This window comes from Carcharhinus amblyrhynchos, chromosome 8, assembly GCF_965287045.1.
Source record: "Carcharhinus amblyrhynchos chromosome 8, sCarAmb.v2.hapA, whole genome shotgun sequence".
In the NCBI taxonomy this organism is placed as follows: Eukaryota; Metazoa; Chordata; class Chondrichthyes; order Carcharhiniformes; family Carcharhinidae; genus Carcharhinus; species Carcharhinus amblyrhynchos.
The window spans coordinates 8,275,345-8,293,833 of record NC_137331.1 but is presented as its reverse complement, the minus strand read 5'-3'; the positions used below and the strand labels follow the sequence as shown (position 1 = coordinate 8,293,833).

The 18,489-nt window shown below is 46.9% G+C and overlaps 1 protein-coding gene across 1 annotated transcript in view; it reads left to right on the top strand.

Annotated features, from left to right (window-relative positions):
• Positions 1–9,838: 9,838 nt before the first annotated feature.
• Positions 9,839–18,489, top strand: part of vps41 (VPS41 subunit of HOPS complex) — a 162,591-nt gene continuing 153,940 nt past the window's right edge. Inside the window, exon 1 of the mRNA XM_080193618.1 lies at positions 9,839–9,876. Coding sequence (XP_080049744.1) covers positions 9,859–9,876 — 18 coding nt within the window. The 5' untranslated portion in view covers positions 9,839–9,858. The remainder of the gene's footprint in view (positions 9,877–18,489) is intronic.

Genomic DNA, 18,489 nt, shown 5'->3' with positions numbered 1-18,489 from the left:
GGTAGCACTTCCCTGGCACAGCTAGCCTGGCACCCTGACACTGCTAACTGAGCAACTGGTAGCGCCAGATGGACAGGGCCAGAAGGATGAGGCCTGAAGGGAGAGTAGGGCCTGGATGGGGGCAGGGCCTAAGGGGAAGCAGGCAGGGGGAAGCTGCGCAATCTACAACCGGTGATTGGCCAGGGGTTGGCAATCGATCAGACCGGGACGAGGGGGGAAGTGGGGGAGGTGACTGAATATCTCTGCATGTGTAATTGCACCCTCTACTAAGAGTTACTGGCTTTCTGGTGAGCTTAGATCTTGCCCCTCCCTCGACAGACAGGAAACATTGCGCTTTTTTTTGCAGAGTGGTGTAAGATTGGACTTGTGACCTCACCAAAAAAAATGAACTGACAGTCTCCCATTTTCACACTCGTTCAGGACTTAGAATATTTTCGGTAAGATCGCCCCCTTTGACTCTATGGACAGGATTTTACAATCTCACTCTCCCTGAAACTATAAAATCCTGCCTGAGGTCAACGGGCCTTCCCATTGTCCATCTCTCACCTGCTCCCATTCCAGAGGCAGGAGGCAGTAGGCAGTAAAATTCTGGCCTAAGTTTGAAAGGTTATCATTGAGTCCTCTGTTTTGTCAATGATTTGCTTCAGTAATCTGGGATACGTGTTATTTGGGATGATTGCCCTACACCTTTAAATTCCAGTAAATTGCTTCTAAATTTGTTCCAGTTTTAAAAGTATTCCATCTAATTCATTCACTATCAAAATGTCAGCCTTGGTTCAGTGCTGTTGCTCTGAGTCAGAAGGTCAGGAGTTCAAGCCCCACTTGAGCTCATAATCCAGGCTGACACTCCACGTTCACCACTGAGGGAGTGTTGCACTGTTGGTTGTGTTGTCTTTCAAATGAGACATTAAACTAAGAGTCTGCAGTCACAGGTGGATCTACAAGATTACGAGTAACACTTTGAAGAAGAGCAGGAGATTTCTCCTTATTAACGATTAGCTTCTCAGCCATTATCACCAAAAACATAGTACTGCACTGTTGGTGGGATACTGCTGCATGCTAATTGGTTGTTAGAGATATACAGCATGGAAACAGGCCCTTCAGTCCAACTCATCCATGCCAAACAGGTTTCATAAACTGAACTAGTTTCATTTGCCTGCGCTTGGCCCATATCCCTCTAAACCTGTTCAAATGTCTTTTAAATGTTCTAATTGTACCCTCTCTACCGACTCCTTTGGCAACTCATTCCATATACGCACCACACTCTGTGCGAAAAAATTGCCCCTCAGGTTCCTTTTAAATCTTTCCCCTTTCACCTTAAGCCTATGCCCTCTAGTTTTGGACTCCCCTACCCTGGAGAAAAGATCTTGCCCATTCACCTTATCTGTGTCCCTCATGATTTTATAAACCTCTACAAAATCATCCCTCATCCTCCAACACTCCAGGGAAAGATGTCCCAGCTATCCAACCTCTCCTTACAGTTCAAATCTTTCAGTCCCGGTAAATCCTTCTTCGCCCTTTCTAGTTTAATAACATCTTTCCAACAGGAGGGTGACCAGGATTGTATGCAGTGCTCCAAATGTGACCTTACCAATGTCTTGTTTTACCTATCAGTAGTTCTCAAACCTTTTTGATCGACGACCCTTTTTCACAATCCTCCACTATCAAAATTATAATACTGTAGAATACTTATATACAACAATATTGCATGTAAAGAGTGTTTCAGTAATGCTTTTAAATTAATTACTTGGGAATAGCAATTTGAGACAGTAATGCAGACAAAACAAATCAAAGATAAACATTACGTGTGATTCTGCTAATATTCCTGTTTTACAAAAGTCAAATAACCAATTCAACTAAATCAAATAAACTGCGGGACAAATGAAAAGGGACAGCCCCTTAAAGCGGATACTACTCTCTGGCTCTACTCTCTCCTCTACAGATGCTGTCAGACCTCCTCACATTTTTCAGCATTTTTTTGTTTCAGATTTCAGCATCCGCAGTATTTTGTGTCTACCTTAAAAGGGTTGCTGCCTGAAACAAAAATAATACCACAAGAAACTTAAAACATGAAATCAAACATGAATAAAAGGGTCGATAAACTTTACTAATACTCTTGTGTATGTCAAAAGAATGACTTTTAATGTGATTCAAGATTGACTGATAATGCTATAGAGTAACTAATCAGATCACATCCAATACAAAAAGCTATTGGTCACATTAATATTAACAACAATCTCAACCTATTAAGATGTTTAACATGATCAATGCAGGTTACTATTTTAATTTCTTTTAAAAATCAGGAATATCAAATTTCAAATGATCGCAACAATTCACACCAGAGAAAAGGTCAACTCTGACCTGCCTAGGTACCATCACAGAGAACAAAAAGGGGGAAACCAAAGGCTCTTCAAGCTCCCAAGCAATCCAAAAATGGTACAATGCCTGAACATACTCCCATGCATGAATGTACTTCACCTCCAGCAAGCACAAATAGATCATGCCAAGTGTCCTACCGATCATCCCAAACCAACTGTCAGTTCATCCACCAGTGCACCCAGGACAACCAGCAGGCACTGACCAACCTGAGTACCACACCCAACAGTAGGTGCACCGCTTCAGGTCTCACAAACTTGGGCTGGCCAAGCATGGTCTGCCCATCATGAACTGAAGTGAGACACTGCCTGCCCATCAGCCAGCAACTGGAATGCTTAGCCCACATACGCTGGTGAAGTTGTAGAGCGGAAGGCTAACTACTGTACAATGAAGGGCCTAACCATACAGTGCTCAACTATCTGCAAATGTCCAAGTGACAGTATCAGTGATGACCATGACACTCCAAGAAGGTCACCACCAATTTATGAGCCATGTTATAGACAGAGTTGAGACCCAGGGGTTTTGATGGATAGTCAATGCTCTGAAGATCATCATGGCTCACAACTTTTAAACTACTGTATCTTTTCAGGGATCCACTGTCTCAGGCTGTGGCCCATCACTGCATAGATGACGAATGCCTTGTTCAAGAGGGCTGAGGACTGTCTGCACCGCTGCATTGATGTGAACAGTCAACCAGATCAGACCATCAGCTTTGGGGCCATCAGTGCATGATGTTATTGACAGCAGGCATGTAACCATCAAAGCTCCCTCGGACCATTCTGTGGCCTTTGTTAACAGGAAGGGCTTCCATTTCATCAATGTACAACTAATCTGTGACCATCAACAATAACAACTTATATTTATATTGTGCCTTTTAGGTGATAAAAGTGTTCAAAGACACTTCACCGAGCATAATAAAACAAGCCACATAATGAGATACTAGGTGAGATGACCAAAAGCTTGGTAAAAGAAGTCAGTTTTTAGAAATGTTTTCAAGGAAAAAAAGCAAGGTAGGGAGGTGAAGGGAAAGTATTCCAGAACTTTGGGCCTAGGCAGCTGAAGGCAAGGCTACCAATGGTGGAGCAATTATAATTCTGAAAAGACCAGAAATTGAGAGGTGCAGATATCTCGGAGTGTTGTGGGGTTGAAAGAGAAGACATAGATTGGAAGGGGCAAGACCATGGTTGGATTAGAAAAGAAGGATGAGAACTTTAAAATCAATGCAGTGCTCATAAGTAAGTCCTTCAGATATGTGCATGGTTCCTAGGCAGGAGCCACGAGGACTTCATATTTTAACAATCCGGCTCACGTGCCTTCAGTAGTCAATTCTTGGGGACAGGGACTACACACTCAAGACATGTCTACTCAGCCCTGTGAGGAACTCTCACACAGCAGCAGAGGAGAAATATAATACCTGTCATTGGTCCACCCAAGCAATCATCGAGTAGATCACTGGGCTGCTGAAGATGACATTCAGGTGCCTAGACCAATCTGGGGGGGTATTTTTGTATGCCTGTTGTCATTTCTTCATTTCACACTCTAGTGCCCATGTTCACACAGCACACTGGCAAAGCACAGGAGTCAACCAAGCATAACCTGTGCCAACGCTAGCAGCCTACTGAGAAAGCAAGACTATAGATGACATCTGATAAGGCAGCAAGAAATGCACAGACAACTAATAAGAGGACCTGTATCATAGATGTGCTGGCACTCAGGCTAAACACCAGTGAACTCCAAGTACGTGTAGGTGCTCCTCTTGATCCTCTCCTTATGAGTGTTCTATAAAGTTCAATTCCAGCACCCGGAGTCAGAGTGGATGCAGATTGCTGACCATGATGCTCTGTGGTCCTCGGATGACCTTGGCAACTGCCAAGCATGCTGAGGGACTCCCATGCAGGACCTTCCTATGTTGTTGTGGCTACCGGAGCTAGATTTACTGGACATTGGCAGAGGGACCGAGGAGCTGCTTCCTACACCTGAAGTATCCTGAGAGAAGTCCCCAGAAGTGAAAGGCAACCACTCTGACTCCTTTACAAAGTACTCTTGTACTTCCCTGCTGATGGGTGTTAACCTGAGGAGAACAATGAGCTGGTAGAGGCTCCATGTGCCTTGTTCCCCTTTCCCCTACCATTATTGCATTGAGTACATGGTCAAGGTGATGGTAGGTAGGTGTGCAGCTGTCTCAGTTCCTCACTTCGTGGTCTGCTGGATCCGGCCATGAAATGGTTAAACCTAGGGGAAGCCATGCAGCACACACCCAAGACATGGCAACAGTCGTGGAATCACAGAAACCTTGCAGTGCAGGAGGCCATTCAGCCGATTGAATCTGCACCGAGTCTCATGTTCTGGATGAATTCCTTCCGTGTCTGTGCATGACTGAGCAAAGCTCTGCCAGATGTATTTGAGCAGAGCAAAGGGTTAATGTGGGACTGGAGAATAGTACTGGCCACAATACAATGTAGAGAGTCGCAAGGTGGTAAATTGTTTGTGTGATGGAGCTGGGAGGAGCCAGCATGGAGATAGTTCCCATGTAGGGCTGTATCTTGGAGATAAATATCGTAATCGGTTACCAATGAACAGTTTATGTTCAACCTTCTAAGTCTTCAGACCTCTTAGTGAGGCAACAAAAACCCTTACAATTTCCTCACCTCTTGTTGAGAGAGGGTTACTCTTTGCCATCTCTTGGGAAGAGGAGTTCTAGCTTTACCCTTGCAGCCTGGAGGTGAGCCTGCAGGAGGACATTGCTAAACCATGGGACAACCTGTAATCTTCCCTCTGCCATGGTAGAACCTGCCTCTGGTGAGCCTCTAGGATTTGTCAGGTGTTTTGACTTCCGCCACCAAGCTGGAGGAGTGCAGAACAGAGGATTTCTGCTGCTGCAATGACCAGAACACAAAGGACAGAACAGGAGGATGGCTGTTCGGCCTTTAAAAACGATGCCAGCCTCTATGTCGGGAGATGTGAAATGAGCACCTCATGGTTACTGGACATGCCTTGCAACTGCAGGCCATTAACTGGCTGGTCAACACATGATCGCAACATACGCACCCATCACACTCGCATATCCTTAATCTCTCCAACTGATACATACTCTGTCACATATATGCATGCACCCTTACAAACACGCTCATATTTGCATATTCATACACATCCACACACCTCGCACAGTCACCTTAATCGTGTTCACATGCAGTTACACACCCCACATGCTGTGTACTGTTGGTGTACTTAGACCATGTGGACTACAGTGATTCAAGAAGACAGCTCACCATCACCACAAGGGAAATTAGGGATAAGCAACCCCAGATACTAACCTTGTCAACAATGCTCACATTTCAAGAACAAATTAAAAAACACTTACACACATACTCTCACACACTCATATACACCCTTAAAACTCACAGACATTGCACACGTTTATAAATGCCTACTTAAACATGTATACACTCACACATCTCCTCACACTCAACACTCCTACAGCCCCCCTACAAACCCTAACATGAGCCCGCAAACTGTCAAACACATACTTGTAGAAATTGACAGCCACAGACTAATACGTACCTCTCATACTCAGACACACACATACATTCACATGCATAAACACTAAACACACTTGTGCCTCACTCACAAACATGACATTAATGGTTGAATTACTAGCTACAGCAAAGACTATGGGCCCTGATAGTAACACTGAAGACTTCAGTTCTGGAATTAGCCATGTTGTCCCAAAACCAACTATGGTCTCTTCCATGGTCTGATGGTGGGACAGAACTTGTTGATGTCATATAGTTGTTTCAGAGATTGTTCATCATGAGTCCAAAGGAAGAAAATGTCATTGATGTATCTAGTGTATAACATTGGTTGAAGGTCCTTTGCAATGAAGAGGTCTTGTTTGAATCTGTGTATGAAGATGTTGGCATATTGAAGTGTAAATTTGGTCCCCATGGCTGCTCCGTGTGTCTGGATGAAGAACTGGTTGTTGAAGGTGAAGACATTGTGGTCCAGGATACTTATTATAGTATAAGTGGTTTTGGTTAAACTAAGTGGGCTTCTGGGTCTTTTCAGAGGGCAGTAAGTGTTAACAATATGGCTGTGTGCCTGCAGCCATCTAAGGCTATTAAAGGGTAGGAATGGCAAGTTTCCTTTCTGAAGTGATATCAGGGAATCAATTGCGGGTTTGAAACTTTGATCGTTTGGTCACCATCACTAATGGTCACGTTATTCCAAATGCATTTAGTTAAACGAATATAAATTCCCAACTGCCATGTTGGGATTTGAATAATTAACCCAAACCTCTGGATTACTAATCCAGTACCCTGCGCCGTAATGTATTCAAGACTAGCATCACACATTTCACTGCTGCAGCTAGTAGTATATTGGGTGTGGTTCATTTTCTATAAAAAACACTGGTCCTTTCTGCCTGATAAGGCATATGTTTCTCATGGCACATTATACACCTCAGCGATCAGTGACCAAGATCTGAACCTTCATGGCTTCTCCAAATGACCTTGGTGCTCATGCATACAAATGCTCAAAAAAATTACACAGTCAAACAAATGTACGACAACATGTATTATGATAGCACCTTTAACATTGGAAAACATCCCACAGTGTTTCACGTGATCATTATGAGGCAAAACTTAAAACTACACACATAAAAAGATGAGGACAGATAACCAAATGTTTCATTAAACAGGTGGGTTTTCAGTGGCGTATTAATGGTTAGACAAGTAGCGAGGTTTCCAGATGGAATTCCGGAGGTTAGGACTTAGACAACTGAGGGCATAGCTGGCAATACCACGTTAAAAAAAGTTCAGATGTTAGATAGTGGAACATAAGAAATAAGAAATAGGAGCAGGAGTAGGCCATCTAGTCCTTCGAGCCTGCCCCGCCATTCAATAAGATCATGGCTGATCTGTCGTGGCTCAGTTCCACTTTCCCGCCCTCTCCCCATAACCCTTAATCCCCTCTCTTATCAAGAACCCATCAACCCGCTTCTTAAAAATATTTAGCGAGGCAGCCTCCACCACTTCAACGGGCAGAGAATTCCAGAGATTCACCACCCTTTGAGTGAAGAAGTTCCTCCTCAACTCCGTTCTAAACCGCCTCCCCTTTATCTTGAGGCTGTGCCCCCTAGTCCTACTGTCTTTTTTGAGCGGGAAGAGTCTCTCCACCTCTATCCTATCCATCCCATTCATCATCTTATACGTCTCAATGAGATCTCCCCTCATTCTTCTAAACTCTAACGAGTACAAGCCTAGTTTATTCAGCCTCTCCTCATAGCTCAATCCCCTCAACTCCGGTATCAGCCTAGTAAACCTCCTCTGCACTCCCTCCAGGGCCAAAATATCCTTGTGCAGGTGCGGCGCCCAAAACTGCACACAGTACTCCAGCTGCGGCCTCACCAATGCCCTATACAGCCGCAGCAAGACCTCCCTACTTTTATATTCAATCCCCCTCGCTATGAAGGCCAGCATCCCATTCGCCTTCCTGACCACCTGCTGCACCTGCAAGCTGGGTTTTTGCGACTCGTGCACAAGGACCCCGAGGTCCCTCTGCACCGTCGCCTGCTGCAGTTTTTCGCCACGTAAGTAATAATCCTTCCTACCATTCTTCCTACCAAAGTGGACCACCTCGCACTTGCCAACATTAAATTCCATTTGCCATTTCCTGGCCCATTCGCCCAGCCTATCTAGATCCTTCTGCAGACTCTCCACACCCTCCGCACAATTTGCCTTTCCCCCAATCTTGGTGTCATCAGCAAATTTTGACACCCTACACTCGGTTCCCTCCTCCAGATCATCTATATAAATGGTAAATAGCTGAGGCCCCAGCACCGACCCCTGGGGCACCCCACTAGTCACCAACCGCCAATCCGAATAGCACCCATTGACCCCCACTCTCTGCCTCCTATTTGACAACCAATCCTCTATCCACGCTAACACCCTACCCCCAACTCCATGTCCCCTGACCTTCTGCAATAACCTCTTGTGAGGTACCTTGTCAAACGCCTTCTGAAAATCCAGAAAGACCACATCCACCGGCTCTCCTCTATCCACTGCCCTAGACACATCCTCATAGAACTCCAGTAAATTTGTCAGACACGACTTCCCTTTAATGAAACCGTGTTGCGTCCGCCCTATCAAGCAATTCCCTTCAAGATGCCTCGCAATTTCCTCCTTAATGACGGATTCTAACATTTTACCTACCACAGACGTTAAACTAACCGGCCTATAATTCCCCGCCTTTTGCCTGGCACCCTTCTTAAACAACGGCGTAACATTAGCCGTTTTCCAATCTTCCGGCACTTCCCCGGAATCCAGCGACGTCTGGTATAGAGATTCTCAGGGGCATAGGCATAGAGACATTTGAACAAATGGATGAGAATTTTAAAATCAAGGCATTGCTGGATCAGGAATCAATATAGGCTAACAAGCACATGGTTTATTGGTAAATGGTGTAAGTTTGGATACCAGTAGAAGAGTTTTGAATGAATTCAAGTTTCGGGAGAGTGCAAGATGGGACATATATGAACAGGTCAGAGAAAATCTGCAAGGATATATAAAGTTTAAATATTAAAAAAGTTTATTTACTAGTCACAAGTAGGCTTACATCAACACTGCAATGAAGTTAATGTGAAAATCCCCTAGCCACCACACACCAGTGCCTGTTCGGGTACACAGAGGGAGAATTTAGCATGGTCAATGCACCTAACTGGAACATCTTTCAGACTGTGGGAGGAAACCAGAGCAGCCGGAGGCAACCCATTCAGACACAGGATGAACGTGCAGTCCCCACACATACAGTGACCCATGCCAGGAATCAAACCTGGGTTTGAGGCAGCAGCGCTAACACTGTGCCACATGCCGCCGATAAATAAACGTAACTACGAGAGTATGAAAGCAGACAGCATGTGCATCAAACCTTGTGAATTTTTAAAGAACCAAACTAAACTGGTGAATAGGGGAGTGTCTGTTTTTTTTCAAATGGACTGCCAAAAGATATTCGGTAAGATTCTGCAAACAAAAGTTCGAGCGGATAAAATTGGAGGTGACCTATAGTTGTGGGTAGGGAATCGGTTAGGAGATCGAACACGGTAAGAAGTCTCGCAACACCAGGTTAAAGTCCAACAGGTTTATTTGGTAGCGAACACCATTAGGTTTTGGGGCACCGCCCCTTCGTTACTCACCTGTCGTCGTGAAATTTCTGACTGCGTTCACCCCAGCCCAACGCCAGCATCTACCCCACTGGGAGACTGAACTCAGGCAGCAGAGATAACAGGGGACGTGCACTGGCAGGGTGCAGTGTTTGGGATGACCTGAGCAGTGAGGTGTCAATCCAGCCTCGTGCCCCCTCTCACCTGACCTCCTCCCAGAACTTGGCCGGAGCTGGACTATAATTCCCAGGGTCCTCCGCGCGGGGGGCGGGGCCGCGCATGCGCCCGGGTGGTGGGATTCACGTGACTCGGGAGTCAGGAGCGGCATGGCGGAAGTGGAGCAGGTAAACAACGGCGGGCGAGATGTCCGTGTACGCGTCCGTGTCCCTGCTTCTTGTAGTGGGGTACACGGCAGGATGAGGGGGGTACTGAGGGAGGGGCTGACAGTCACGCTGAGGGTGAGGGTGAGGGTGACAGTCACGGTGAGGGTGGTCGGTGGGCAGTGGGGCCCTCAGGATGCCGCCAGTTCTTCTGCAAGTTCCTTCTGCTTCTGTCTGCACGAGTAGTCGTGGTGCGGGGATGCCGGCGTTGGACTGAGGTACACGCCGTAAGAAGCCTGACCACACCCGGTGTTAAGCCCAACCGATTTATTTGACAGTAAACGCCCTTTGGTTTGCTATCAAGTAAACCGGTTGGACTTAACACCTGGTGTGGTCAGGCTTCTTACTGTGTCTGGATTCACAGTGTTGCAGACAGAGGCGTTCGCTCAGTCCAGCTTCCCCATTCGTATTATTAACACACTTACCTGTACAGGAATAAAGCGGCCACGGCGTTACCCGGACTCTGCCGTTTGATTGTATTGTTATAAGAAAGTTTATGCTGCTTTCAGAACGTAAAGGAAAAGCCAGGGCAGAAGTAACTCGTACACTTGTCCCACCGTGGATTAAGTCATGTAGTCAACATGCTCAATTCACAGCTGATGTTTTACAGGTGTTTACAATCAGTATTCCTACTGATCTCGACAGTTTGCGACTCTAGAAGCCTTAGGTTTTGGTGTTAATCCCCTGTTGGCTATTGTGCTCTAATGAAGAGTCATTCACACTTGAAAAATTGGCTCAGTTTTCTTTCCACAGATTCTGTCAGTCTTGTTGAGATTTTCCAGTATTTTCTGTTTTTGGACCACTATTTGTTTCTTATGCACACCTGATTTTAATTACTTTGCCATTGGCTTGATACTCTGAATTCCCTCTTAATCTCCCCACTTCTCTACTTTCATTTCCTCTTCAACCTGCTTTTGGACAGCTGCCCTTGTGTGTCATTTTGTAGCTTGGTATTAAATGTTATTGGAAAATGCTCTGTGCGGTGGTTGGGCTGCTTTTAAAATTGTTCATAGGATGTGGGTGGTGCTGGCTGGGCCATCACTTATTGCCTATCCTTGAACTGTTGCAGTCTGTTTGTAGGTGAGAGTGCCTGCCCTTGACATGAAGGCAGCATTTGAATGAATGTAGCATCAAGGAGCCCACATTAATGGGAAACACTGGTTGAAGTTATACCTTGCACGAAAGGAAGATGGTTATGATTGTGGGTGGTGTATATACAGCACATGAACTGCAGTGGTTATCAAAGGTAACTCACCACCATCTTCCTGAGGGCAGTAGGGGATGGGCAATGAATGCTGATCTAGCCAGTGACACCCACGTCCCATGAATGATTTAAAAAAAAAGTGCTGTGATAGAGAATCCCTGGACTTTGACTAGTGACAGTAAAGAAATGGCATTGCAATTGCAAGTCTGGGTGGTTTAAAGTTTATTAGTGTCACAAGTGGGTTTACATGAACTTAGTGTGAAAATCCCCTCTGTGATCTTGGTGCGGAGCTTGCAGATGGTGATATTCCTATTTATCTGCTGTCCTTGTCCTGCTAGGTGGTAGAGGTTGTGGGTTGGAAGGTGCTGTTGAAAGAGCCTTGATGTGTTGCCAAAACTTATCTTGTAGATTTTGCCATTGTGCGGCTGTGCTGGAGGAAGTGAATGTGTTTAAGATGCCAAGCAAATGACCTGCTTTGTCCTGGACAGTTATATTGCTGGAACTGTACTCATCCAGGCAAATGGGGAGTGTTCCATTACACTCTTGACTTGCGTTTGTAGATTGTGGACAAGTTTTGATGAGCCACAAGTTGAATTACTCTGCACAGAATTCCATCTTACGGCCACAGTAGAAATGTGGCTGATCCTGTTCAGTTTCTGGTCAGTGGTGGCTCGCAGGACGTTGATACAGGGAGATTTATTGTTGGAGATGATTGTTGCCTGGCACTTAAGTGGCAAGTAACGCTCCTGCACACATCAGATCAAGATTGAATATTGTCCAGGTCTCCTTTTGCAAATGGACGTGGATCATTTCAATACCTGAGGAGTTGCAAATGACACTGAATATTGTGTAGTCATCTGCAAACATCCCTGCTTCTGACTTGTGATGGATGGAAAGTCATTGATGAAACACCTGAAAATTGTTGGGCCTAGGACACTCTCCTGTGGAACTCCTGCATCCTGCATTGATGCACAACCGCCTTCTTATGTGCTAGGTATGTGGGAAAGCTTTCCCCCTAATTCCTGTTGACTCCAGTTTTGCTGGGACTTTTGCTGCCTAACCTCGGTCAAATGCTGAATACATGTCAAGGACAGCTACTCACCTCACCGTTAGCTCTTTTGTGCATGTTTAAGCCTGGTGTTGTCAGACTTCTTACTGTGTTTACCCCAGTCCAACACTGGCATCTCTACATCATGACTACTAATCCAGACAGAAGCAGCGGGAACTTGTACAGAACTGACAGCATCCTGAGTGCCCTTCGCCCACCCCACTCCCCACCTACCTCCCCCACCGTGACTGTCAGCCCCTCACTCAGTGCCCCCTCATCCTGCCGTGTAAAGAGTCGAGTAGCTCTGGCGAAACCCAATTACTGTACTCTGCCACAGAGTGTCTGATTAAGGTTAATGGGTCGCTGATGGCGCCCCTTCGCTTCGGGAGAGGGGTACAGTAGGGCTGCCCCTTGTCCGGCCAACTCTATTCCGTATGCGTGGAGCCCTTCCTGTGCCTCTTGCGGAGGAGGTTGTCGGGTTTGACTCTGCGCGGCCCGGACGTAGGGGTGGTCCTGTCAGCTTACGCCGATGACGTGCTCCTCGTGTTCACGGACCCGGCTGACCTGCGGAGGATGCGAGAATGCCAGGCGGTGTACTCCGCCAGGATCAACTGGGCCAAGTGTTCTGGACTCCTGGTCGGTCCTTGGGAGGCGGACCCCCTTCCGTAGGAGCTCAGGCCTTTCACCTGGAGCAGGACCCACCTCCTCTACCTGGGGGTCCATCTCTGCCCAGCCGAGGAATCCTGGCCAGAGAACTGGCGGGAGCTGGAGGCCAAAGTCACCAGCCGCCTGGCTCGCTGGACAGGACTGCTCCGAGTGCTGTCCTACAGGGCGCGAGTTCTGGTCATAAACCAGCTGGTGGCCTCCATGTTGTGGTACCGGCTGGTCGCTTTGACCCCTCCCCCGGCTTTGTCGCCAATATCCAGAGAACCCTCGTGCGTTTCTTCTGGAATAACCGACTGCACTGGGTCGCTGCCGAGGTTCTGCATCTCCCGATTGAGGAGGGCGGCCAAGGTCTGGTGTGCCTCCGCACGCGGATAGCGACCTTCCGCCTCCAGACCCTGCAGAGATACCTTTATGTCGAGCCTCCTCCACGATGGTGCGCCCTGGCGACGTATTTCTTCCGCCAGTGGCGTGGCCTCAATTACGACGTGCAGCTCCTGCACATCAATCTGGGGCGCGTTCCGACCTCGTTGCGGGAGTTGCCCGTCTTTTACCAGGACCACCTCCACCGTCTGGAACGCGGTCGCCTCGCGATGCAGTTCTCCCCCGTCAGGAGTAGCGGCTCTCATGCGAGAGCCGTTGCTCAGGAATCTGCCCCTCCAGCCGTATAACTTCAGGTGGCTGACGGAGAGGGAGGCTGTGGATGCCGGGGTGACCAGGATCGGGGACGTGCTGGCTGAACCCTCGCGTGCTGGCTGAGCGTGCGGGCGTGTCCATCCGGCGCGCGGCCAAAGCCATCCAAGACCTTAGGACGGTCGTGCTCGGCCCCAAAAGCACACGCTAGCTCGAGGCGGCTTGGGCGTGTGGTGGGATCCCGTCCGAGCGTTCCCCTGTTCAGACGGAATTTCACATTGGCCCGAAGCCGAGACCCCCCCTCCCCGGGTCAGGTGCCCCACAGCGCGAGCCGCCTCGCGGAAATGACCTCTGTGCCTTTTTCCAGCGCGCGGAGGCGTTTCCTGTATGGGCTGCTGCTGCACGCCTTCCACTACCGCGTCCTCGCCCGTCGCCCGGACACACCTTGGCGGGCCTTGTTGGCGCCAGGCGGCGGAGGTCTCCCTACAGAGGGATCTCCCCCAATTACCTCGGGGACCTGGGGTGGAGGGTGCTGCACGCGGCAGTTCTGCACAACAGTGGGATTCACTGGTTCGCGGGCTCCCGAGACTGCTCTTTCTGTGGCCTTGTGGAATCCGTGGACCACGTCTACATTTTGTGTTATAGATTGCACTCCCTTTTTGATTTTCTGAAGAACCTTTTATTGATGTTCTGTTTGCATTTCAGTCCCACGCTCCTGATCTACGGACACCCGGTGCGGAGAGGGGAGGGTCGGGATGCCGATCTCCTCGTGAACCTGCTCCTGGGCCTGGCGAGACGTGCCATCAACAGGTCCAGGCAGCGGGTGATCGACGGGGCCATCCGTCCCGACTGCCTGCCCCTCTACCGCGGCTACGTTCGCGGCCGGGTGTCCCTGGAGAGGGAGCACGCGGTGTCCGCGGGCACTGTCGAGGCCTTCCATGCCCGTTGGGCACCGCAGGGGCTGAGGTGCCTTATAGACCCCGATAATCACATTTTGATTTGACGTGTCTTAAGTTTCCTTTGTACCTTTTGTTTCTGTTTGGGCCGTTCCCCCTCCTTTTGGGGAGCTGCCCCCTTTTTCTTTGTCCGAACGTAATTTAAGTTTGTTTACTTGGTTTGACCCGCAAGATCGATCGACCCAAGAGATCAACCCAAAGTATGTATCAATAAACAGGTTACTGCTGAGTAAGTGCCTCCTGATAAAAATAGATTGGGGTGGTAATTGGCTGGGTTTGTTCTGTTTCTGAACACTGGATGTACCTGTGCAATTTGCTCCATTACTGGGTAGATACCAGTGTTATGGCTATATTGGAATAGCATGGCCAGGATCATAGCTGGTTCTGGAGCACAAGCACTATTGCCAAAGGCTCCATAGGTTTTACAGTAAATAGTGCCTTTAGCTATTTCTTGATATCACATGGAGTAAATTGAATTGTCTTAAGATTGGTGTTTATGATGTTGGAGACCTCACAAGGAGGCTGAGATGATTCTTGCACTCAGCAGTTAGTCATAAAGCGATACAGCTTGGAAACAGGCCCTTTGGCCCAACTAGTCCATGCCAACCATGGTGCCCTCCCAGCTAGTCATAATTGTCTGCGTTTGGCCCATATCCATCTAATCCATGTACTTATCCAAATACTTTTTAAATGTTATTGTACCTGCCTCAACTACATTCCCTGGCAGCTGATTCCATATACATATTACCCTCTGCATGAAGAAGTTGCCCCTCAGGTCCCTTTTAAATCTTTCCCTCTCACCTTTTAAACCTATGCCCTTCAGCTTTCAATTCCCCTTCCCTGGGAAAAAGACTGTGCATTCATCCCATCTATGCCTCTCATGATTTTTGTACACCTCAATAAGGTCACCCCCTCATTCTCCTATATTCTCTGGAATAAAGTCCGAGTCAGGCCAACCTCCTCCTGTAACTCAGGCCTGCTAGTGCTGACAATATCCTCATAAATCTTCTTTTGCACTGTTTCCAGTTTATCAGTGTCTTTCCGATTACAGGGTGTCCAAATATTTATGGGTTAGGTTGATTAGCCATGCTAAATTGCTTCTTAGTGTCGGGGGATTAGTAGAGTAAATGTGTAGGGCCACAGGGCCATGGTGGGATTGTTGTTAGTGCAGGATCGATGGGCCAAATGGCGGCCTCCTGCAATGCAGGTATTCTAGGATTCCATTCTAAAACTGTACACAATGCTCCAGGTGTGGCCTCGCCAATACTTAGACAACTGTAGCATAATGCCCCAACCCCTGTACTGAGTGCCCTGACTGATGAAGGCCAGCATGCTAATCACCTTCAGTACCTTATCTACCTATGTACTTGTACTCCTAGATCCCTCTGTTCCTGAACCCTCCCCAGGCCCCAACCATTCACTATATAGGCCCTATTTTGATTTGACTTTCCAAAATGCAACACCTCACACTTGTTTGTATTGAAATCCATTTGCCAGTCCTTGGTCAACTTCCCTAACTGATCAAGAACCCCCTGTTTTGATTACCTTCTTTGCAATCAATGACACCTCCTAATTTAGTATCATCTGCAAACTTACTAACCATGCCTTGTACATTCACATCCAAATCATTCACATAAGTAACAAATACAAGGGTCCCAACTCCAACCACTGAGGCATACCACTAGTCACAGGTCTCCAATCCATCAACCATCACCCTCTGCTTCTTACCGTCAAGCCAATTTTGAATTCAATTAGCTAGCTCTCCCTGGATCTGATGCAACCTAACGTTCTCGCCTGCCATGCGGGACCTTGTCAAAGGCCTTGCTAAAGTCCATATAGACAACATCTACTGCCCTATCCTCATCTTTCCTCTTGGTTATTTCTTTTAAAATCTCTAAAAGATTCGTCAGACATGACACTTCCCACACACTGCCATGCTGACTCATCAGGCCTTGACCATCCAAATGTTAGTAGATCCTGTCCCTCAGAATCCCCTTCAGTAATTTACCCACCATTGATGTCAGGCACTGGCCTGTAATTCCCTGTCTTTGCTACCCTTTTTGAACAACTTTAGTCACCCTCCAGTTTTCCAGAACTTTACCAATGGAAAGACATGAAGGAACTTTTTCTGCAAGGGCCTCTACAATTTCTTCCCTTGCCTCTGAAGATGCATTTAATCAAGCCCTGGGAATTTATCCACCTTAATGTGCTTTAAGGCTGCAAAAGCCTCCTCCTGAGTAATATGCATGTGGCCCAAAACATCATCACTTGTTTCCCTTGTTTCTTTACCACCTGTAATGTTCTCCACAGTAAACACCGAGAAGAAATATTCATTAAAAATTGCACCCATTTCCTGTGGCTCCACACATAGATGGCCGTGCTGATCTTTAAGGGGATCTATTCTCTCTCTAGCCACTCTTTTACTATGAATATAACTATAGAATATCTTGGGAATTTCTTTAACCTTGTTTGCTAGCTCACTTCATACCCTCTTTTTGCTGTGTTGAGTTCCTCCTTGAGTTTGCTCTTACACTTTTTATAGTCATCAATCCCTTGTCCCTGATTTCCTAAACCCAATGTATGCTTCCTTTTTCCTGACTAGAGCCTCAATATGCCTTGTCAGCCAGGGATCCCTAAACTTGCCAGCCTTTCCCTTCACTATAACAGGACCATACTGTCCCTGGGCTTTTTGAAAGTACAACCTCCCATTTACTAGTTGTTCTTATCCCTCAAAAGATTCAAACAATTGACCTCTGCAAGATCCTGCCTAATGTCACCAAAATTGACCCTACTCCAGTTTAGGACCTTACCCTGTGGACCCATCCTATCTTTCTCGATAACTATTTTAAAACTAATAGTGTTATGGTCACCGGACTCAGAGTGCTTCCCGACTGACACGACAGTCACTGATCCTATCTCATTTCCTAAGAGGAGGTCGAGTGATGCACCCTGGCTGGTAGGGCCCTCTATATATTGATTCAGGAAACTTGCTTGGACGTATTTAACATATTCTACCTCATCCAGGCCCTTTGCACTATGGGTGGTCCAGTTAATACCAGGGAAATTTAAAATCTCCCACTAATACCACCCTATTATTCTTACAACTATCTGCAATCTCTCTACACATCTGCTCCTCTGGTTCCTGCTGGCTGTTGGGGCATCTATAGTTCCATCAGAATGACCATCCCTTTCTTGTTTCTTAAGTTGTACCCATATGGCCTCATTTGACAAATCCCCAATAATATTCTCTCTAAAAACTTCTGTTGAAGATGGCTGCAAATGCTGCAACCTTCTCTTTTGCACTACGACAGTTAGTTGTTTAATTGTCCTCCACTATTCACAACTGGTTGGTGACAGAACTGTAGAGCATAGATTTGATCTGTTGGCTGTGGGATCACTTAGTTTTGTTTAAGGATGCAGCTTCTACTATTTGGAATGCAAGCAGTTCTATGTTGTAGCTTCACCAAGTTGACACCCTTTGTTAGTTATATCTAGTCCTGCTCCTGGCATTCCCTCCCACTCTTTTCATTGTACCAGGCTTGACCTTCTGGCTTGATCTTAATGGTTGATTGGAGATATGCTCAGCTGAGGCTACAAATTGTGGTGGTTTACAATTCTGATGGCCTACAGTGCCTTGTGGGTGCTCAGTTTTGAGTTGCTACATCTGTTTGAAACTTATCCCATTTATCATGGTAATGCCACACAACACAATGGAAGGTATCCTGTATGTGAACTTGGGACTTTGTCTCTACAAGGAATGTGCGGTGGTTGTTCCTACCAGTAGTGTCATGTGCAGGTGCAGCCGCAACAGATAGATTGAAGATGATGAGGTCAGGTATGTGTTTATCTTTTGGCACCCGCATAACCTGCCAAAGACCAGTTTAGCAGCCCTTAGGGCTCAGTCAATAGTGGTTCTACTGAGCCACTTTCAGTGACAAATATTGAAGTGTCCTATCCAGAATATGTTCTGTGCCCTTGCCTTCCCCTGTACTTCTTCCAAGTGGGATTCAACATGAATGAGTACAGATTCATCAGCTAAAGAAGGACGGTAGGTGATAACCAACAGAAGGTTT